General features: G+C 35.5%; 2 protein-coding genes across 2 annotated transcripts; one reads left to right on the forward strand and one right to left on the reverse strand.

The window, feature by feature from the left end:
• Positions 1 to 15,381: 15,381 nt before the first annotated feature.
• Positions 15,382 to 17,079, reverse strand: LOC125495523 (uncharacterized). The gene has a single exon (XM_048640271.1). The coding sequence runs from the start codon at positions 17,077 to 17,079 to the stop codon at positions 15,382 to 15,384; it is 1,698 nt and encodes a 565-aa protein (XP_048496228.1).
• A 3,069-nt stretch (positions 17,080 to 20,148) lies between these two features.
• On the forward strand, positions 20,149 to 22,705 carry LOC104889010 (stemmadenine O-acetyltransferase). The gene has a single exon (XM_010674136.4). The coding sequence runs from the start codon at positions 20,303 to 20,305 to the stop codon at positions 21,704 to 21,706; it is 1,404 nt and encodes a 467-aa protein (XP_010672438.2). The 5' UTR covers positions 20,149 to 20,302; the 3' UTR covers positions 21,707 to 22,705.
• Positions 22,706 to 23,840: the final 1,135 nt, after the last annotated feature.

Consider the following 23,840-nt stretch of genomic DNA (forward strand, 5'->3'; position numbering starts at 1 on the left):
TAACTTATTAAAGTCAGTCACTAGTGGAAAAAACTCCATGTGCTACTTGTCAAGTGCTTGGGTTGGACAATCAACCCAAGCACTTGTGAAAATTTTAATATCAAAAATTCACAAGTGCTTCGGTTGACAAGTCCACCGGAGTCCTTTATATCAAGTGCTCCGTTTGACAAGTCAACCGGAGCACTTGTGAATAAGTGCTCCGGTTATTCAACCCGAGCACTTGCACACGTTTTGTTGGATCGCGCTACACTTATGTTATTTTTTTGAAGGACGCGCTAATAATTAACACGTTTTTCCCTGATCAATTAATTTGGAACCGGCCTCCTCCCTCAAACTCCTCTCTACTTCTTCGCTCATCGGAACCCTCACGAAATCAGTTCCTCCTCTGTACTTCGCTCATCAGAACCCTCAAGAAATCAGTTCAATTGCACTGAAATATGCTGCCTCACTCGAAATTGGGAATCAAATCTTCTTTGCCGCCTTCTTCAATTGCAAAAGAAAAAACCCAGAAGCCTCACTCGAAATTGGGAAATCTTCTCCCCGTCAATCTCTCGCTTCCGTCAATTTGCTGCACTAAACTCTCGAGGTTTCTCTCTCTTCCTTGTTGTAATTTGAGTCATCAATTCGCAAATTTTTCGGTGGTTTTAGTGCTTGTTTGAGTGCAAATTTAAGCAAATTTTTCGCAAAATGTTTGAGTGAAATGAATTATTGATGGAATTTTTTGTGTTTGATGTTGTTGGATTGAGTTGATTATTGTGAGGTTTATGATGGAGTAATTCAAGTTTATACACTAAGTATTGTTAATCATGAAATAAATAACTATTAAGTACTAACAACTTCCTATGAAAGAAGTTTATTCACTATCAGGCACTTATCTGGAAGAAATTGGAATAAATATGAGCAACTGCTATGGCATGTCATGTGGTCCATTGTACTTGAAATATTTCATGTAAATACAAATATATGATTGTTGATCAACTATTCATTCGTAAGATTTTTATGTCAATCAGTGATGATATAATGATATCAGAACTATATGCTTAATTATTGGTTGCTTGCATAAGCAAATGTATTATTAAACTTTTTTTATTGTTTTCTTCGCTAAAGATGTGCAAAATTATAAGAGGGTTATTTTTGTATTGAAGAAAGAAAAAAGTGCCAGTGACAGGAAAGTGGTAAATGGTAATACTGAAATAATACTCTATTATTAGAAATAAGTTAGACTGGACATTTCATAATTGAAAGGAATCTGCTTATCTAGTGAAAGTTGCTTCTGTACTTCTTATATGTAATTACTTATCTAACATAAGCAGAAAGATGAGATGAGAATTATGAATTATCAAAGAATTTTTATTCAGAGATGAAGCTAGCAAGATGTAATATCTCCTTCTGGACCACTTTTTTTTTTTATTATTTGGAGATAAACTGGCCATATTTCAATTTTTAATCAGTAAGAATGCTTTAAGAATAACGGATTGAATTTTATTCAAAATTTTGCTTTTGTTATGCAAAAAATTAACGTATCATCATAATCATATGCCTAGATACTCATCCAAGACTTACTCATTAGGAATAAGTCTTGGATAGTCCCCGTTTTGGGACTGTTCTTGGAGGTTTGATCTCACTTAGGTGGTAAATGTATGTTTTCTTTTCGTTTTTATGGAAATCACGGCTACTCATTTCCCTAATCTGTTCTCCGGGTATATATGTAGATATAAGTAACTACCTACATTGTATACTTGGAGAACTGTAGGGAAATGCTGCCGCAATTTCCATAGATCGAGAAGCTGACATACATTTACTAGTGGTATTAGACGTCCAAGGATGGGTTAGGTTGGAGTGATAAGGACCTCGGGAAGACATGCATATATTCATGCTATATTTTTTTTTTTTGAATTTGTATGTTTAATGCTTAAATGGTTGACAATGTGTTATTGTATGTGATTAATTAGTCATAAGAGGTCTGTTTGGATGGCGAGAGATCGTTCGTGGATGTATCGTAACGTTGATTCGTCAGAATTTGTGGATGGGATACTGAAATTTTGTGATTCTGCCTTAGAACATCAAGCTAGGACGGGAGAATTAGGATTTTATTGTCCTTATGTCAAGTGTTTTATTGTCCTTATGTCAAGTGTGGCAATGTGTTCAAAGTGAGCGATATTGATTTGCTTAGGGAGCATGTACTTTGTCATGGGTTTAGGCCGGAATACCATGTATGGATTTGGCATGGTGACGAGGGAGTATATGAAGGGAATTCTCGTGCAAATGATGTCCATGAACAAGAAGACATGACTCATGCATTTGAGGAAATGGAGAATGATAATGAGCACGAGGATGATGAGGATGATGAGGATCATGTGGATGAGATGATGGAGGGTGTCGAGGATGAGTTAGGGAAACATTCTCATGTTTTTGAGTCTTTGACAGAGTTAGCTTAAAAGTCACTGTATCTTGGTTGTAAAAATTTCACCAAACTATTTGTCGTGTTAACACTTTTCAACATTAAATCCAAGGGAAATTGACCGACATTGGTTTCACTTCCCTGTTAGAAGTGTTAAGTGAGATGTTTTTCGATGGCAACGAACTTCCAAAGTCGACCTATTGTGCTAGAAAGCTCATGTCCCTTCATCTTCCATATTCCCCTAAGTAATTCTGTTAATCTTGAGACAATTCTCGCCTAACTCGCGCCCCGCCGACCATCAAATACGGATCGTCGATCTCTTCCTTCAGGTGGCTCGAGATGGCTTTTTCAGGGACTGGCCTCTTCCCTGAGGCAATCCCTGGGATTCAAAAGAGAGAGAAGGAACTTTCTCTGTGCCGATCCTTGCCTTGATCTTCTTATTGAGGATCCCGGGAGCATACCGATGGAATGAACGAAATACAAACAGTTAACATAATATAGTCTTTTGCTTAGAGTATAAGAAGATGCATGCTTGCCCAAATGACTGCATACTATATAGGAATGAATATGACAATTTGGATAAGTGTCCACGGTGCGAGATGTCACGATATAAGCGTGAAGGAGATGGAGATAAGAAAGGCCCCCAAGCTAAGGTATTGTGGTATCTTCCAATAATTCCTAGATTCATGCTCTTATTTTCCATAAAGAAAGATGCAAAAATTTGAGATGGCATGCAGATAGAAGGAAGAAAGATGGTTTGTTGAAACATCCGACGGATTCTCCTGAGTGGAAGAGTATTAATAGGTTGCATAAGCCATTTGGGGATGAAGATCGTAATTTGAGGCTTGGACTATGTACAGATGGAATGAATCCGTTCGGAAGTTTGAGCTCTTTACATAGTACATGGTCAGTACTTTAAGTTATATATAACTTGCCTCCTTGGTTGTGCATGAAACGCAAGTACATGATGTTATCACTTTGAATCTCTGGTCCTAAACAACCTGGAAATAACATAGATGTCTACCTTGCACCGCTTGTCGATGATTTGAGAAAGCTATAGGATGAAGGGGTTTCACATTACGTGCAATGCTTTTCTGCACCATTAACGATTTCCCTGCGTACGGCAACTTATCCGGATATAAGAATAAAGGAAAGAAAGCATGTCCAATATGTATCGATGACATGGAATCCACATGGATTCCTAAGTGCAAACATGTGTACATGCCCCATCGAAAGTTTCTACGACTGCACCACCCTTTTCGTAAGAAGAAGAATGCATTTGATGGGAAAGTTGAAGAGAGAGTAGCTCGTAGAGCTTTGACTGGTGAAGATGTTTATGAGCAAGTTAAGGGTGTTGAAACGATCTTTGGTAAAACAATGCAAAAGGAGACAGGGTTATGGAAAAAGGAGTCTGTCTTGTGGACACTTCCATACTGGAAAGATCTCCGAGTCAGACATTGTCTCGACGTCATGCATATAGAAAAAAATGTATGTGATGCCATTCTTGCGACACTTATGAATATTCCTGGTAAGACAAAGGATACCAAGGCCTCACGGTTGTACTTAGAAAAGATGGGAGTTCGGCCAGAATTGTGGCCTCAGAATAGGGAAGGTAGGAAGAGGAATAAATCTAAAGAAATGAATCTTAATGAAGGCAATAAGAGGAAGAAATCTAAAGAAGAAAGAAACCTGAACAAGGTTAAGGATAAAGAGAACAAAAATAAGGTCGATAATAGGAATTATTTGCCTCCAGCTTGATATACGTTATCCAAGGAAGAGAAGCGGATTTTTTGCGAGTCTTTGTATGACATCAAAGCTCCATCGGGATACTCATATAACATGAAAAGATTTGTATCCTTAAATGGCGAGTTGAAGTTAGGGCTCATGAAATCTCATGATTGTCACGTCATGATGCAAGTATTTTTACCGATTGCCCTTCGTGGAATACTACCAAAATATGTGCGGTATGCTATAACTGAACTATTTCATCAATCTTTTGGATTTGCTTTATTAGGATCATCAATCACTTTCTACACTAATTAGTACTAAATTGCACATGTATGCTGGAAGCAAAAGTAATAGAGTATGGCAAGTATGCAATGATCTTCAAAAGTTATCTCTAATTCTAAGTATATAGTTGCCAATTATTGGAGGAACAACTTGGTAGTGGTGCCATTAAAATATGAAAGAGATGATTAGGAATCTAGTAAAGCATGCAGCGAGTTGTTAATAGTTTATCATTACTAAGTGTCAAAATACAAGCTCGTTGTTTTCAACTCCCATTACCACATCTTTTTTCTTTTGCCACATACATCATACATACTTACATGAGTATATCTCATCGCTTTATATTCCAAAGATCTTGAAAATTTGTGAAAACCTGTCTCACTACCAAATAAAACATGAGACTTGAAAGCTACATCTAATTAACGATTATATTGTTGTCTATATAGGATGTATTTTATTCAACTTATTTTCAGTCCTTATAATAATATAAATAGATAGGTTCAGATAAGGTCTAATAAGTTTCGTCAACAAAAATAAGGTTTGAGATATTCACAAAACAAGGTATAATAAGTTTGAATCAGATAGGTTTAGTTCAGATAAGTTCAAATAAGCCAAAACAAAGTATTGCTGGTATGATCTCGAGTTATTTTAAGTAGTCTTTGCATTATGTGGTTCATGTAATTATGCATTTATCATTTATATGCATAACAAAAGACACAAACTAAACTAGTATAACTTCTCGCAATCTAATTCATAAGCAAAACTAAAGAACTCCAACGTTTATCCTACGAGGTCAAAGAACATCAATCCCAAATTTTTTTAGGAAACATCATTATCATTATAATATACTAATTATAAAATAATTACCCATAATATAACAAAATCACAATTCACATCTTGTTCAATATTCACAAACTTCTACAGATCATAATTGACTTTTCACAAAATAGTTAAAAAATCACAAGATGTACAATTTAAAGTAATATGAAAGAAGAAAGGATAGAAATTATGAGAAAGAAAAACAAGATGATTACCTTTTAACTTTCTCAATTCAATGTGAATCCATTAAGCATCCCAGATTCACTACACGCCTACACTCGATACAATTATCAAAGTTAAAGCTATAAAATTTCATAATTTAAAACATAAACAATTGTCATTCAACTTCATGATTTTTAGCATAATTTCATAGTGCGAATTAGGTAGGAGATATAAATTGTTCTAAAGAGAAATCCTAGATACTGTGTTGACGAACCGACAATTAAAACCCAGCAAAATAAGTAATTAGTGTTACATTTACCTTATGCTTAACTAAAACCCTGATGTATGTCAATGGAGAAAGCTCAGCAACTCTGAATTATGGTTCGACTTCAAGGATTGCTCAAGAATTTTGTACAAACTGCAATTCTATAGTTTTGGGAGAGATGAAATATGGAAGAGAAATTTGTGGGATTGCGTGTTGAAGTCGAGTGAAATTGGGAAAATGAAACCCCCCACTAAAGGGTTTCCTTCAAAAAGTTGAGAAAAATTTAAAAAAAATAAGTGAAACAAAATAAAGGGAGGAAAAGCATAAGGTTAGTGGCGCCTTAATAAAATAGTTTTAGCAACGAGGATAAATGTTGCCTATAGGTCTACCCAACACAAAAACAAAAATGTTGCTAAAGATTAATACTGCAACGGTTTTCTAATGGAACAAATTGACACTTAAAAATCGTTGCAATAGACGACTTTCCACAATGTTGCTAAAAGCGTTACCATATAGGTTGCTAGAAGCCTTTTTCCTTGTAGTGTAAGCCATTTCGAGCCCTTTTTTGGGTTTCATGTTCCTATAATCCTACCTCTATATCTATTTCAAGTTCTAATGACTCATGCAAGTCCTACAATACTCATTTAAGCTTTCTATTACTTGATTGTATGATTATAAGCAAGTCTAAGACACTTAGCCATTGAAAATGAGAGAAACTAAGCCATTTCGAGCCCTTTTTGGGTTTCATGTTCCTATAATGCTACCTCTATGTCTATTTCAAGTTGTAATGACTCATGCAAGTCCTACAATACTTATTTAAGCTTTCTTTTACTTGGTTGTATGATTATAAGCAAGTCTAAGACACTTAGCCATTGAAAATGAGAGAAACTAAGAAAATTTTAAGCCCTTTTTTGGGTTTCATGTTCCTATAATCCTACCTTTATGTCTATTTCAAGTTCTAATGACTCATGCAAGTCCTACAATACTCATTTAAGCTTTCTATTACTTGATTGTATGATTATAAGCAAGTCTAAGACACTTAGGCATTGAAAATGAGAGAAACTAAGTCATTTCGAACCCATTTTGGGTTTCATGTTCCTATAATGCTACCTCTATGTGTATTTCAAGTTGTAATGACTCATGCAAGTCCTACAATACTCATTTAAGCTTTCTATTACTTGGTTGTATGATTATAAGCAAGTCTAAGACACTTAGCCATTGAAAATGAGAGAAACTAAGCCATTTCGAGCTCTTTTTTGGGTTTCATGTTCCTATAATGCTACCTCTATGTCTATTTCAAGTTCTAATGACTCATGCAAGTCCTACAATACTCATTTAAGCTTTCTATTACTTGATTGTATGATTATAAGCAAGTCTAAGATACTTAGCCAGTGAAAATGAGAGAAACTAAGCCATTTCGAGCCGTTTTTGGGTTTTATGTTCCTATAATGCTACCTCTATGTCTATTTCAAGTTCTAATGACTCATGCAAGTCCTACAATACTCATTTAAGCTTTAAATTACTTGGTTGTATGATTATAAGCAAGTCTAAGACACTTAGCCATTGAAAATGAGAGAAACTAAGCAATTTTAAGCCCTTTTTTGGGTTTCATGTTCCTATTATCCTACCTCTATGTCTATTTCAAGTTCTAATGAGTCATGCAAGTCCTACAATACTCATTTAAGCTTTCTATTAGTTGATTGTATGATTATAAGCAAGTCTAAGACACTTAGCCATTGAAAATGAGAGAAACTAAGCCATTTCGAGCCCTTTTTGTGTTTTATGTTCCTATAACGCTACCTCTATGTCTATTTCAAGTTATAATGACTCATGCAAGTCCTACAATACTCATTTAAGCTTTCTATTACTTGGTTGTATGATTATAAGCAAGTCTAAGACACTTAGCCATTGAAAATGAGAGAAACTAAGCCATTTCGAGCTCTTTTTTGGGTTTCATGTTCCTATAATGCTACCTCTATGTGTGTTTCAAGTTCTAATGACTCATGCAAGTCCTACAATACTCATTTAAGCTTTCTATTACTTGATTGTATGATTATAAGCAAGTCTAAGATACTTAGCCATTGAAAATGAGAGAAACTAAGCCATTTCGAGCCGTTTTTGGGTTTTATGTTCCTATAATGCTACCTCTATGTCTATTTCAAGTTCTAATGACTCATGCAAGTCCTACAATACTCATTTAAGCTTTCAATTACTTGTTTGTATGATTATAAGCAAGTCTAAGATACTTAGCCATTGAAAATGAGAGAAACTAAGCAATTTTAAGCCCTTTTTTGGGTTTCATGTTCCTATTATCCTACCTCTATGTCTCTTTCAAGTTCTAATGAGTCATGCAAGTCCTACAATACTCATTTTAGCTTTCTATTAGTTGATTGTATGATTATAAGCAAGTCTAAGACACTTAGCCATTGAAAATGAGAGAAACTAAGCCATTTCGAGCCCTTTTTGTGTTTTATGTTCCTATAATGCTACCTCTATGTCTATTTCAAGTTGTAATGACTCATGCAAGTCCTACAATACTCATTTAAGCTTTCTATTACTTGGTTGTATGATTATAAGCAAGTCTAAGACACTTAGCCATTGAAAATGAGAGAAACTAAGCAATTGTAAGCCCTTTTTTGGGTTTCATGTTCCTATAATCCTATCTCTATGAAAATGTATGATCCTATATTATTTCAATTACCTTGATTTTTTGGACTTTGTTATTGATCGACACCTTCTTTCCAGACTCGTCCCTCATGTGTGTGTCCATGAACAAGTCCAAAGCGGAAGGCAGCACTCCTCCACGTTGTGCGGCCAACACGTTCAAACACATTAATTAAATCAAGTTTCTCTATTAAATGTATTCAAAACAAGTTACGCTTGCCAAGTTACACTTACCAATCTCTTGGCGCACTCTGCTGAGGAAATGGAACCCTGGCAATGAGAAGGAGGTACGCTGCTGGTCAAGTCACCTCCTTGCCGGTTCTTGCTAGCCTTCTGAGATCGTGCTCTGAACTCCTCGTCTTGAGCATTCTTCATCATCTGCTCGTGAATGCTCAGAGACAACCAAGTCGGACAAACACCACCCTTCTTCTTTACTATCGATTGGTGATTATCTTTCAACCTTTTGGCCATTTTCCTGTTAAATGTAGACCTCACTTGGGATTGAAGCTCCTCCCTCCATTTATATGTGCTCTACATGCATATAAGAAACCAATCACAAAGAGTTAGTTTATATATTATAAACTTAAGTATAAAGGTTAGGTTAATATTTTTACATATTATAAACTTAACAAATACGATTTCACCTGGAAAAGAGAGAACCAAAGGTTTTTTGTGTCGTCATCAACCTGCGAATAGTTCCTCCATGGATGATGGAAATGTTGCTTGAAGCATTTAGTCATCTCGCGAACGACTCCATTGTCTTCAAACCTGATAAAAAACAATTAAAACCAAGTGAACAACACCAATAAAATCTATTAAAAGTAATAAAGTATTACGCTCATAATATAACTTACCAAAGTCCATTGGGGTCCAACTCCTTTTTCTGGTGACCTACCCCAGCCTCATGATTGTCCTCGTCCCGCTCCAACTCGAAATCATGCTCAGGCTGAGGCTCAGGCCCCTCTCTGCCACTATTACCTTTCATAATCACTTAAGATGCCACTGTTTGCAAGTACGTAAAGATGTGCTCGATCGTACTCCTTGTCTTGCAACCATCGCAAACGACCATCTGTTCCTGATCGACCGCAGTCTTCCCTAAACAACTCGGGGACATCAAGACCATGTGTGCTAGCGACATCAGGATTGACATTTCTTCCTAAGTCCCTTGATTTTGTGTCAACCCGGGCTGAAAGTAGTTGGAGCAGAAGTTCGTTGTCTCCTCAGTTAGGTAGGCATTGCATATTGAACCTTCAACACGTCTTTGTTTCCCACTTTACGTTTAAGTGGTTAAAGCAACCTGTCAGTAAGGTGAGGATTAGCACTTTATGTATGAATTCAGTATTTATGACACTTAAAACAAATCCAGTTACCTTTCGAAAGGGTACATCCACCTATACTGGACGGGGCCACCAACTTTTGCTTCATAAGGCAAGTGAACCGGCAAGTGCTCCATTGAATTAAAAAATGATGGAGGAAAGATTTTTTCAACTTGCATAAGATCTCAGCGATGTTGTTCTCTAAGCGCTTCATCTCACTGACTTTGATTGTGGACGCACACAAGTCTCGAAAGAATTGACTTATTTCGGTTATCGCCTTCCAAACATGCAAAGGAAGCAATTCTTTTAGACCAACCGGCAACAGCCTCTCCATGAATACATGACAGTCATGACTCTTCAATCCTTGCAATTTACTAAACTAAGATCCACGCATCTACTCAAGTTCGATGCAAAGCCATCTGGAAACTTCAAGTCACGTACCCACTCACAAAATACCTTTTTCTGAGCCTTGTCGAGTGTGTAAGGTGCTTTAGGCTTGGCCAAATTCCCCACCATCATCAACAAGCTCCAGTTCCCGCGTTTGCAAACACGTGCCATGTCCTTTCTTGCACTAAGGGTGTCTGAAGTTTGACCCTTCACATCCATCACAGTGTTAATGAGTTGGTCGAAAAATTCTTCTCAACATGCATGACATCTAAGTTGTGACGATAATCAAATCTTTCCAATATGGAAGCTCCCACAAAATATTCTGTTTCAACCAACCTTTTTTATCCTTCTTCAATCGGTTCAGCGCCTCGGACCATCAGTTGCTTTAGGTAAGTCTTCACGCACTGCCACAGTTCCTCTCCAGACATTATGTGAGGAGCTACGCCATTCTCAACCTATTCTTACAAAAAGCAGTCTTATTCCTTCGAAATGGGTGGTCAGAATGAAGAAATTTGATGACAATCGAACCATGTCACTTTACCCCCATGTTCAAGCCAGAATGCCTTGCTTTTATCCATGCAATAAGGGCATGCCTTCTTTCCAGCAGTAGACCATCCGGACAACATACCATACGCAGGAAAGTCACTAATTGTCCAAAGCAGCGCTGCTCGAAGGTTGAAATTTTCTTCCTTGAAACATCATAGGTCATAGCCCCAATATGCCACAACTGCTTCAACTCTTCAACTAGAGGTTGCATAAACACATCCAAGTTTCTTTGGGATTTTTAGCCCCAGAACGAGCAAAGAAAGAAACATGAATGGTTTCTTCATGCACATGGATGGAGGCAAATTGTATGGTGTGAGGATAACTGGCCAGCATGAATATTGCCCTCCGAACTTACCATATGGAGAAAATCCGTCGGTGCACAGCCCGAGTCTAACATTTCGAGCCTCAGCGGGAAATCGGGAAAGGTTCTATCAAAGTGTTTCCATGCTTCACTGTCACTTGGATGTGCTAAGGTACCTTGCATTCGAGGATTGTCGGCATGCCATGTCATTTCTGAGAGAATGTTCTTAGTTGCAAACAACCTCTGCAACCTCGGTGTGATTGGAAAGTAGATTAACACTTTTGCAGGAATAAGCTTGCCCTTAGAAGTTTTCTTGTACCGATCACTACCGATACACTACATTATCTAAGTGAGCATCGCCTTTCCAAAACAACATACAACCTTTAGGACATGCATGTATCCTCTCATGAGGAAGCTCCAAACCCTTTAGAACTTTCTTTTGTCTCGTAGAAAGTTTTCCCATGTTGTTGTTCTGGGTATCACCTCATTCAATAAACTAAGAAACCCATCAACACACCTGTGTGGTAGGTTATACTCACACTTTAAACTTATGATTCTAGAAGCCATCTCCAGCACGGACATCTTGCTCCCTTCATACAAGGGATTCTCGGCCGCCTTGAGAAGGTGGAAAACTTCTTTGCTTCACCATTTCGGTTCTTCTTCAACTGAGTTTGAACCGGCAAGCATGGCATGATTTCAGTATTCCCTAAAGCATCCACAACCATATCCATATAGGATTTGACTGAGCGGAAGATGAGGAGGGCACGTTCACCATGACATAACCAGTCAAAGTAATTGGGTTTAAAACCCTTACTATACAAATGTACTTTGACCGTGTCCACATCCAAGTAACGCAAGTTATTACACCTCATTCATGGACATCATATCTTGTCACCGTCATTTAAATGAGGATGTTGTAAACAAAACTCAATGAACTTATCAACTCCTTTCACAAACTTAGTTCTAAGGGAACGCCCATCAAGTCTGTTATACATCCAGCTACGTTCCTTCCTTTTCATAATTTAAAACTCTACATACAACTAGAAAATATCAATTCACTATATTCACTACTTGTTAATAGAAGTACGTAAGATATCACTAGTGGAAAAATGAAGAAGGGCTGCGCTGAAAAAGGCATGTAGGGCTGCGCTTTTTGACAGCATCCCTTTCAATAGCAGCCCTTCACATTTTAAGTAGGGCTGCGCTAGAAAAGCGCAGCCCTTTGAGCTATGAAGGGCTGCGCTTTTACCTAAAAAGCGCAGCACTTTCTACCAAAAAAAATTAATGAAATTTTTTTTTTTTTTGACATTCTTTTACTCATAATCTCACATTTTCTGAAATTATACAGAAGAGAAACGAAACGAAAATAAACCCAAAACAAAAAAAGAAAGAAAAAAAATGAAAAAAAGGAACAAAAACTAATATACAGAAGAGAAGAAATTATAGATCTGAAAATACAAGAACATTAATCAAAACGAAAATGAAAATACAAGAACATTAATCAAAACAAAGAGAAGTATACAAGAACTAATCAAACCAAAGAGAAGTATACAAGAACATTAATCAAAACAAAGAGAAGTATACAAGAACATTAATCAAAACAAAGATTAAGAAATTATAGATCTGAAAATACAAGAACTACCTCCAAACATTAACCTAATAATGTTTGAATACATAAAAGAAAACCCTAATAATACATAATTAAGGAAAAAAAATTCGGAAAAACTTAAAATGCCTATTTGGAGGCTTAAACGAACTCGGATGGCTTAAAAATATATATACATATACATACATATATACATACATACATACATACATACATACATACATACATACATACATACATACATACATACATACATACATATACATATATACTATATACATATAACATACATAATACATACATACATACATACATACATACATACATACATACATACATACATCATAAACATACATACATACATACATACATACATACATACATACACATACATACATACATACATACATACATACATACATACATACATACATACATACATACATACATACATACATACATACATACATACATACATACATACATACATACATACATACATACATACATACATATATAGATACATACATGCATAGATACATACATGCATAGATACATACATGCATACATACATACATATATGCATACATACATACATACATACATACATACATACATACATACATACATACATACATACATACATACATACATACATACATACATACATACATACATACATACATACATACATACATACATACATACATACATACATACATACATACTACATACATACATACATACATACATACATACATACATACATACATACATACATACATACATACATACATACATACATACATACATACATACATACATACATACATACATACATACATACATAGAGCAAGTGTTGAGTAAATCAAGTATATACTTTCTTTGATTAAGAAGGATACCAGAAGAATCCCTAGAAACTTCAATACCAAGAAAATATCGAAGTGAGCCAAGATCTTTAATAGTGAAAGCCTGATGAAGTTTATCCTTGATAGAGGTAATGATGTTCAGATTGTTACTGGCCAGCAGCAAATCATCAACATAAGCAACAAGAACTGTGAAGTCTGAACCTTGATGAAGAATAAACATAGAGTAGTCTAATTTAGACTGAGTAAACCCAAGTGTAAGCAGAAACTTAGTAAGCTCTAAATTCCATTGGCGTGAAGCTTGTCTTAAACCATACAAAGACCTTTTGAGCTTACAAACCTGACCAGGAAGAGCCTTAGTATAGCCTTGTGGAGGAAGCATGTAAAGTTCTTCATCAATGTAACCATGAAGAAATGCATTGTTTATGTCCAATTGATGCATTTCTAAGTTGTGAGCAGCAGCCAAAGCCATGAGGATTCTAACAGTACTAAACTTAGCAACAGGACTGAAAGTGTGCTTGAAATCTTTTCCTTCAATTTGTCTATCTCCTCTAGCAACCAAGCGTGCTTTACAACGTTCCACTGAACCATCAGGGTTGAATTTGGTTTTAAAAACCCACTTACAGCCTATGGCTTTCTTATCAGCAGGTAAGAACACAAGATCCCAAGTTTCATTTTGCTCCAAGGCTGAAATTTCTTTGTCCATGGCAGCAACCCATCTAGGATCTTGACTTGCTTGCTTGTAATTAGCAGGTTCAAGAGTGTTAAGAACAGTGGTAAGGCTAGCAAGATGTTCTGTAGTATATGTAGAAAGTATAGGAGAGGCTGAAACTGAAAGGCTATGAGAAATAGAGTCAGTAGGAGAAGTAGTGTGATGAGGTGTGGGAAGAGTGAGAAGAAAATCTGCTAATTTAGCAGGAGGTTTTAGAAGTCTAGTAGAGCGTCTAGGAGGAATAGGAATGACAGGAGAAGAAGAAAGAATAGGGGAAGCAGGAATACTAGGGGATTGAGTAGAAGAGTCTGCAACAGGAGAATCGACATTAAGAGCAGGAGAGTCTGCAACAGGAATAGGTATAGAAGGGGCTGTATGTGTATGTGGCAGAGAGGCAGATATGGGAGAAGAGAAAGAAATAGGAGAAGAAGGAAAAGAGGGAATAGCATCATGAGAATCTGCATTAATAGCAGGATTCACAATAGAAGGAATTTAATCAGGACATGAAGATAAAACAGGAGATTGAGCAAAAGGAAAAATGTGTTCAAGAAATTTAACATTTCTGCTGAGAACAACTTTATGAGTAGTTAAATCATAACACTTGTAGCCTTTTTGAGCATAGGGATAACCAAGAAAAATGCATTTGGAAGCTCGAGGAGCAAACTTATCTGAAGTTTTATGTTCAACATAGCAGAGGCAACCAAGAACCCTTAAATGATCATAGGTAGGAGGTTTATTCATGAGCAATTCATAAGGAGTTTTCCAATGTAGAACACCAGTAGGCATAAGATTTATCAAATAAGTAGCTGCTAGCAAGCAGTCACCCCAAAATTTAATAGGTGATGAAGCATGTAATCTGAGTGCTCTGGCAATTTCTAACAAATGCCTATGCTTCCTTTCCACTCTCCCATTTTGTTGGGGGGTGCCTGGAAGACTTTTTTGATGCACTATGCCTTTGTTAGCAAACAAGTGAGCACGTGAATGTTGGATAATTTCTGTCCCATTATCACTTCTAATGACTTTTAAATGTGTACCAAATTGAGTTTCAATATATGATAAAAATTGGGAAAGAATCATAGGAACTTGGGTTTTAGAATGCACAAGATGAGTCCAAGTAACTCTAGAATGATCATCGAGAAGAGTTAGAAAATAAGTGGCTCCAGTTAGAGAAGGAGATCTATAGGGCCCCCATAAATCAACATGTAACAAATCAAAAGGTTTAGATGCATGAGATTCAGACTTAGGAAAAGGAGACTTATGCATCTTAGCATATACACAAGCTTCACAATCAAGAGTACATGAACTATTACAATCAAACAAGACCTTCAGTTAATTCATAGTATGAATAGAAGGATGCCCTAGTCTAGAATGACATACAGCAAAAGAAGGTAAAGAAACTTGAGTGTGTAAAGCAGAACATGTGGCAGAAGGTGAACATGAAGCAGAAAAATCAGTGTGGAATTTGTATAAACCAGCCTTTCTGACAGCAACTGCCTTGATTTGGCTAGTTGTAAGGTCATGAAAAAAGCATGAAGTAGGTGTAAATTTAGCAAACAATTGATGCTCATCTAACAATTTCCCAACAGAGAGTAGATTATGTTTGAAATCTGGTAGCAAGAAAACATTTGAAAGCTTAAAATTAGAAGTGAATTGGACAGTACCAACATGAGTAACCAATTTAAGTTTACCATCAGGTAAACCAACCTTAATAGGTTGAGGTAAAACCTTGAAATCAAGGAATAAAGATTTATCACAGATCATGTGATCTGTGGCACCTGTATCCACAATCCATTCCAGGTGACTAGAAGAATGTAAAGTTTCAGCATTAGAAACTAAAATTGTACCTGCAAAATTGATGGAATGAGTTGATGTTTCTCCAGTGGCAGATTGATTCTTCATCATCTTCATCATCTCTTTATAAACAGCATTCACCAAGGTAGAATCAATCTTAACTTCAGGTTTAGAAGATTGATTTGCAGGATCCAAAGGATTATCATCCATGAAGTTGTCAGTAGTCATATCATAGGCATTTGCAACCATTCTTGAACCTCCAACTTGTTTACTTCTCAGATTATTAAACCACTCAGGGACAACACCAGTCAACTTGAAACATTGATCAACTGTGTGACCAAGTTTCTTATAATGTGTACATTTTCTGTCTTGCTTATCTACCTTAAACTTCTTAAACTCTCTTTTAACACCAGGATTAGAAGAAGGAGGTAGATGAAAATTTTGTTTCATTGATGCAAAAGCACTAATCTGAGATGAAACTTGTTGTTTTTCACTCAACTTATTTTGTTTTTCTACTTGTAATAGAATGTAGTAGGCTCTATTAACAGTAGGCAAAGGATCCATGCTTAAAATGTTGGTTCTAGAAGAAGCATAATCAAGGTTTAAACCAGAAAGAAACTGAATAAGTTTCTGTTTCTGATCAGCAGCAATTACTTTTTTAAGCAATCCACAAGTGCAACTTTCTAAAGCACCACAATCACAATCTGGAAATGCATCTAGTAATTGAATTTCATCCCATACTCGCTTTAATTGAGAATAATATTCAACTATAGAGTGTGAATCTTGTTGAATAGAAGTTAACTTTTGATGTAATTCAAACAATTGTGGTGCATTTGATTGGCCATACCTTTCAAGAATTTCTTCATATAATTGGCGTGCAGATTGTTGTAGCAAGAAACCTTCAGAAATTGTTTTATCCATGGAATTTATGATCCATGATTGAACCATATAATCATTTCTTATCCATTTCTGTAGATCAGGATCATTAGTAGCAGGTCTTTTACATGAACCATCAACAAAACACAATTTGTTCTTCGCACCAAGTGCCATTCGTATTACACGATTCCAACTGAGGAAATTATCACCATTAAATTTGTGAGATCCTAATTGTTGTTCTGGATGATCTCCAGAGCCTAGAAAATACTGATCAGCATAACCAATTTGAGCAGAATTGGTTGAATTCTGGATCGAATTGGTTGGATTTTGGATCGAATTGTTTGAACTATTTTCTGCCATTATAGGAGATATGAAGATTCTTGAAAAAATCAAGAAAATTAACTAGTAGAAACTAGAATTTGAAGCAACTGGATATCAAGATAATGCGGAAGAACTTCAATCAATGTATTGATTGATTTTAAAGCCTTTCGGCTCTGATACCATGTGAATTCAATCAGGTAGATTGAATTATAGAAATCTAGAGAGAGAAAGAGAGAAATGAAAGGAAGAAAGAATGGTATTATTACTTCCAAAATCTGAGTTCTACAAAGCTTTAACAGAAGCTTATATACAGTAGATGAATAACAAGAAATATCTAACTTGTAATCTCTAACTAACTCACTAACAGAATATTAACAAACTTCTTGATTACTGAATGTAAGAAGCTGAGCTGGCATATAACTTAATAATCATCGGTCAACGGGTGCAACATAGGATATCAATCTTCTTTACTCTTATCATACTTAACTAGATCTTTGTACACAGCCTCACTGCTATGATCTACTTCCGATGGGGAATTCTTGTTTTTTGGGGATAATGATTTTGATTTTTCTTATTCTCTTTCGGTTAGACTCTTTTCGGATTTCCAAAAAATATGGTAAAAGATTTTTCCATTTCATTTACGTTATCCTCTTCTTTGTTACGTCACTCTATTTTGATTTTTTTTTAAGAAGTTCGTCTTCGATTGTCTTTTTTGGGGGGGCTTAGGTGTAATCGGTCTTCCTCTTCCGTCATCCGAGGCTGGAAGGATAGAAGGAAGCAGTAGGGGCTCTGGTTGGACCACTCACCCCATTCATTCCCAGTGGATCCTTCTTCTCCCTAAGAATTGAACGAACCAAGTTCGCCTATACGAGAGTGAGGAATAAAAACCAACAATTACCTTACGCGTGGCGATTGCGGCAGGGTATTACTACAGTGGATTATCTAGAAATTTACTCATGGGGTACGAATCGGTAAGTAGTTAGACTCGTTATTTATATTTTTTCAAAATAAAGCTTTATTAACATTTTTGTCTGCCTAAGTTTGAGTGAGAACTTAGATATAGTTGCTAAGTGTTTAATTGTTCAATGTTTAAATTTAAATAACTAGAACTTTTAAAATAAGTTTTTCAATTTAAAAACAGTTGTTTAAGTAAATAAATGAAGAAAATTTGACGGAAAAAAATTGAGAAAAAAAATATTATTTGGAGCTTTGATCTTGGTGGGCTTATGAATTTGTAGTTGCAGAGTAATCTTACTTATAATTTTTTAGTTGCATACTAGTAGCCATAGGCCCACAGGGAGTAGTATATAGATGAAGTATTGATTTATTTTCATTATTTTCCAGAAATATTGGAGGTACAACTGTACCCCTTGTACCCCCTCTAGATCCGCCTATGCGGTATGAGGAATTAAGGTATAATAAAGATATGATTAATATTTAGGATAAACCGTTATCTTAGAAAATATTTCATTCGTTCTTTTTTTATTGCAACAGTTGGGTCTTTACACTATTTACCCACACCCTTTTCCTATCTATTGTGCTTTTTACGTAAGAAAAAAATTAGTCAAATGGCATTTTGTAATTTTAACTAAAAGTTAATTAAATATATTAATAATTAAAGTTGTATATCAACAAGCTTGAAAACTCACTCTTTCCAATCGAAAAATTATGGAGGGAGTATATATGTTATGGTCCATTTTCAATAGGTGTTAGGATAGTATTTGAAAAGTATTATGTTAAGTAATGTTTCTTTATCTCCTACTTCTTGTCTCGTTAGGGTTTATTGGATCTACTATAAATATTTTCCTTAGGATTAATAATAATTATAAACTTTTATATGCTCACAACCTAAACTTAACACTCATACATAATTTAATTATAAACAATTATGTGTCATGCATAATTTAATTCTTCTCCTTATGTTATAGAAGTGCTAACAATTTAGACCAATGGTGAGTCATTCTAGAAAGAAATAGGATTTGAAATGTTTTGAACTTTTAAATAATACAGTTGATCTTGTAAAAGATATGTTTTATTTTTAATTTAAAATTAGGTGATGGTCCAAACTCAATATCAAGAAGATAACTAACCACCTATCTAAATATAGTGAATAATTAAATCTATTTAGCTATCAATTAAATTTATTTAGTGACCAATTTAATCTATTTAACGATGAGCTTGATTCATTCAGTTGCATATTCTTTATTCCATTAATTGACTTGGTTAATCTCTTTATAGACTATTAGAATCCATTCGAAAAAATAGTCGAGATATTTTTAAAGTTGGTTGTTGTAGTTAGAGAGCCAAAGGGAAACAAAGGAAGCAGAAGAGGAGGGTCAACTAAGTTGGTAAGAGATGTCTAAGGATAGTGTTGGGTTAGATTGAGATGGAATGAGCTTATTAGAAGAATGTAGGTTCGAGTTTGTCTAATTTTATGCTAAAATTAGACCGCCTATTCTTGTGTAAGAATATCATTGAAAAATACTCCTATATCATTTGTAAGGGGTATTGAAAAAAAAGTACATTGAATTGAGCTAGAACATAAATCTTGTATCCCATAATTGTTGTACCACTCGTTTGTCACTTCTTCTTGTAATTACAATACGTATAAGATACGCATATATTTGTGCTATATCGATCCGTATCGAATAGGTACCAAATTGCTCTAGGATGGTTACCAATTGGCAATTGCCAGTGAAAATATTCAAAACTTTCTTTCTAAAACCGTAAAACCATCACTTCCACTTGCTATCAAATATCACATATCAAATGCTTGGATATCAAATATCAAATAAACCGTAAAACCATATATTTATGCCTATATTTGATTCCTCTAATTGAATAATTTAGTATTATGCAATTGTTATAATTTTTACTAATATCTAATGATAAATATTAAAGATCAAACAAGTGCATTGACAAACGTACGCAGTAAAGTAGAAATAACAAAAATATATAGAGGAGTACCATTTTAATTAGTCCAGACCATAGTTAGTTGAATAGTAAATAGGGTGGGGAAGGCTGGGTTGAAAATTCGTTATCCTAAACCTTTTTGAGAAAAACACAGTGCATTTCGTTATTGGAAATATTAATATCAGCTAGGACCACAAACCCGAATAATCAATGTCCCCAAAGGCCTATAAAATTTCTGGCGAAGCAATGGAAAATATTACAAAAACCAATCTTCCTTTCCTTTAGTAAAGAAAAAAACAAGTGGAAAAATCAAATAACCAGATATAGTTTCTACACGGCAAAGCAAGCAATGGAGCAACAACATGAAGTTGAATTTGAAGTGAAAATAATATCAAATGAAACCATAAAACCATCACTTCCACCAACCTCTCATCCCGAAACATTCAATCTTTCCCTCCTTGACCAAATATTTCCTGCCTTTACCATACCTTTGCTTCTTTTCTACAATCCCAACACCCCAACACCACACAAAATTGATATAACCAGCTTAAAAACATCTCTAAGCTATAGCCTCGACAAATTCTACCCTCTTGCTGGCCGATTTCTAGACGACTCTACCATATCTTGCAACAACCAAGGCATACCTTTCATCGAAACCAAAATCGATTGCCATCTCTTAACCTTGTTAAGTTCACCACATAAACTAAAGTCCCTCATCAAATTCCTACCTCCTACTGAGTTACAGGCTAAATGGGGTCAGCCCATATCAGAACTTATTCCTTTAGCCTTTCAGATCAATGTTTTCGAATGCGGTGGGGTGGTCCTTGGCTGCTATATGCTCCACAAATTTATAGACGTAGCCTCCGTAGGAACCTTCCTTAAGCATTGGGCTGCCCTAGCTAGTAAGCAGCATATAAACAGCCTTGTCCAACCTAACTTTGCAGCTACTGTAAAGGCATTCCCTCCACTTCCAAGGGTACAACTAAAACATGTCTTTGTGCCTGATCTTAGTAAAGAATCCTCAACTGGACAGTCACGTTGCGATTCTGATTCTGATTCTGATTCTGATTCAGTTATTATTATTGCTAAGAGTTTCATATTCACTTCAGTTGCTTTGAACAAGCTTAAGGCGAAAGCTGCTAGCGAGCTGGTTCCTACACCTACCAGCTTTGAGGCTTTGGCGGCGTTTGTTTGGGAGCAGGCCGCCTTAGCTTCAGGGAAGGTTAAACATACAAAACTCACATTTACTGTAAACATGCGACAAAGGATGATCCCTCCACTCCCAAAGGAATCTATAGGTAATCTCCTTACAAATGTGCACTCACAAGTTGATGATTTCAGAAGCAGTAATCTTCAAGAGCTTGTTAAGGAGATCCATTCAGAATTGTACAAACTCAACCACAGAATTACTACAGTTTATCAAGGGGAAAATGGAGCGGAGATTTTAATGGAAGAGATGAAAGTTGAGACGCAACGTGTAATGGGGTGTAATGGACGGGGCTCGGGCCTTTATCGACTTAGCAGCTGGTGTAAGCTTGGGTTGAATGAAGCAGACTTTGGGTTCGGAAAGCTTCTTCACATTATTCCATTTGATGGGAGTGTTCCTTCTATAAACAAGAATCTTATTTTTTTCACTGATTATAGTCATCCAAGTAATGGTGATGGAATTGAAGCATGGTTGTTTTTGGAGGAGAAAGAGATGCAAGTGTTGGAGTCTAACCCACGTTTTCTTGCTTTTGCTGCTCCGTCCTAACTACTACTCCCTCCGTCCCAAAATATAGTTCCCATTTCATTTTGCATAGTCTTCAAGACGTACTTTTGACTTACGATATCTTCTATTTCTTATTAGTAAAAAATATAAAAGTTGATATTACGAATTTATACATTGAGACGAATCTAACAAGACCTCTCATGAATAGGTTTTTTTGTATACATTAGTAAGAATATTTGGTCAAAGTTTTTAAAATTTGACTCCCAAAATAGAAATGGGAACTATATTTTGGGACGGAGGAAGTACTTTTCTAGCCCTTTTTCTCTAAAAATACTACCCCCTCCGTCCCATAATATAATACTTACTTCATTTTTGTTGGGTCAAACTTTAAAATCTTTGACATAATATTCTCATTGTATATATAAAAAAACATATTCATGTGGGATCTTGTTAGATTCGTCTCAATGTGTAGTTTCATAATATCAACTTTTTATATTTTTTATTAATACGGAATTGAAGATATTAAAGGTCAAAGTTACATCTTCGAAATCGTGTAAAAAAGAAACAAGCACTATATTATGAAACAGATGGAGTAGTTTTCTTCTTTGGTATAGGGGCTAGCTAGTCAAGTGAGCCAAGTTTAGGGAGAAAATAAGGAAGTTGAAGACACAGAGAAAGTGCTGAGATTGGGAGTTTGGAAGAATGGAACATGGGTGATGCGCGCAGCAAGTGAAATTTGTTTTTTTTTTTTTAATAAAAAGTTGGTTGGTCACACCAGGGCTATAACTAAATTCGCCACTGGACTCCGGCTACTACCATCCTTTTGGACGGTGGCAAATCCAATTTTTCTTTTTATTATGTTTTTATTTACGGTAACCTTTAGCCTTTCTCTCTTATATAAAGTTGTTCTACCCATATACTTGGTTAGATTTATCCATATTTTGGGGTTTATTACTAACTCTTGTAAAGGTTTGGGGACTTTATTTTGAGTGTTTTGTTTTCTCGAATTACAAATTAATTTCTTGATGAGAATTTGTGTGACTTCATGATATATGTCAATTTTTCATTTACAATTAGTTGAATCAAATCAAGTTCTACGTCAAAAATAGATCGTATCTATATCTATATACGCCTCTTAGAATGTGGTAAGACACATCGGTGTGAACGAGGGTTTCCAAAGTTATTATATCTTATCAACGATCGTGATTTTGGCATCATAGAAGTTTATTTGATATGTATTTGTAAGATTTGATTTAGCTTTTAGATGTTCGTATGACTTTAAATCAATAAATTGGTTACATTTTTGCAAAAAAAACTTCTTTTGTTACTTGATTTTCTTACATTTAGAAGGTTTTGATATATGCAGCCTTCATGGTTGCATATAAGTACTAAATATATTTTCAAAGCATGGTCTGGTACTTAGCTACTATATGCTCTAAGGCTAACAATGAGTCTACCTAGCTAGATTAGGTTCGAGTTGACCCGTTAATTTAAACTGATCAAACCTGTTCATTTAGACGGGTTGAGATTCTTAACCCAACCCAACTTGATAATAAATGGATCGACCTAAAATTGACCCATTAACTACTTTAACTGCGACTTTATTAGTAATTACTTAAATATGTCACATTTTAAGAATTTCGAAGTACAAAGAGTCTATATATAACAAGAAGACAAATTCTAATACTCCCTCCATCCCAAAATATAGTTCCCATTTTCCTTTTTTCACGGTAATTTATGCAAGTTGGGATAGTAAATATTTTTTGTTTATTTAAATAAATATTGTATGGGAAAAGATGATTTTAGGAGAGATAATGGAGATAATGTTAGAACTAGAAAAAGGGTGAAGAAGATGAATACAATGAACTACGAATCTTCTAGGCGTGTGTAGACACTTTCCCAAAAGTGATATTCCGACCCTATACGAAGCACGGGTTGCACGGAATTCAATTTCGAGATACAAAGAAGAACAACAAGAGTCACGCTCGTATGAATCTTGTAAAATGAGAATAAGTTTTATGATTTTGTGTTTGATGATCAATGTTCTCAAACTTGAGAGAGAGTGCTTGTTTTTGAGAGAAATATTCTGAAAAACTATCCTTCATCTGTGGTACCAAACCACTATTATACACGCAAAATAACAAAACCGTCAAAAACCGCACAAAATGCACAAAGC

This window comes from Beta vulgaris, chromosome 3, assembly GCF_026745355.1.
Source record: "Beta vulgaris subsp. vulgaris cultivar EL10 chromosome 3, EL10.2, whole genome shotgun sequence".
Lineage (NCBI taxonomy): Eukaryota > Viridiplantae > Streptophyta > Magnoliopsida > Caryophyllales > Amaranthaceae > Beta > Beta vulgaris.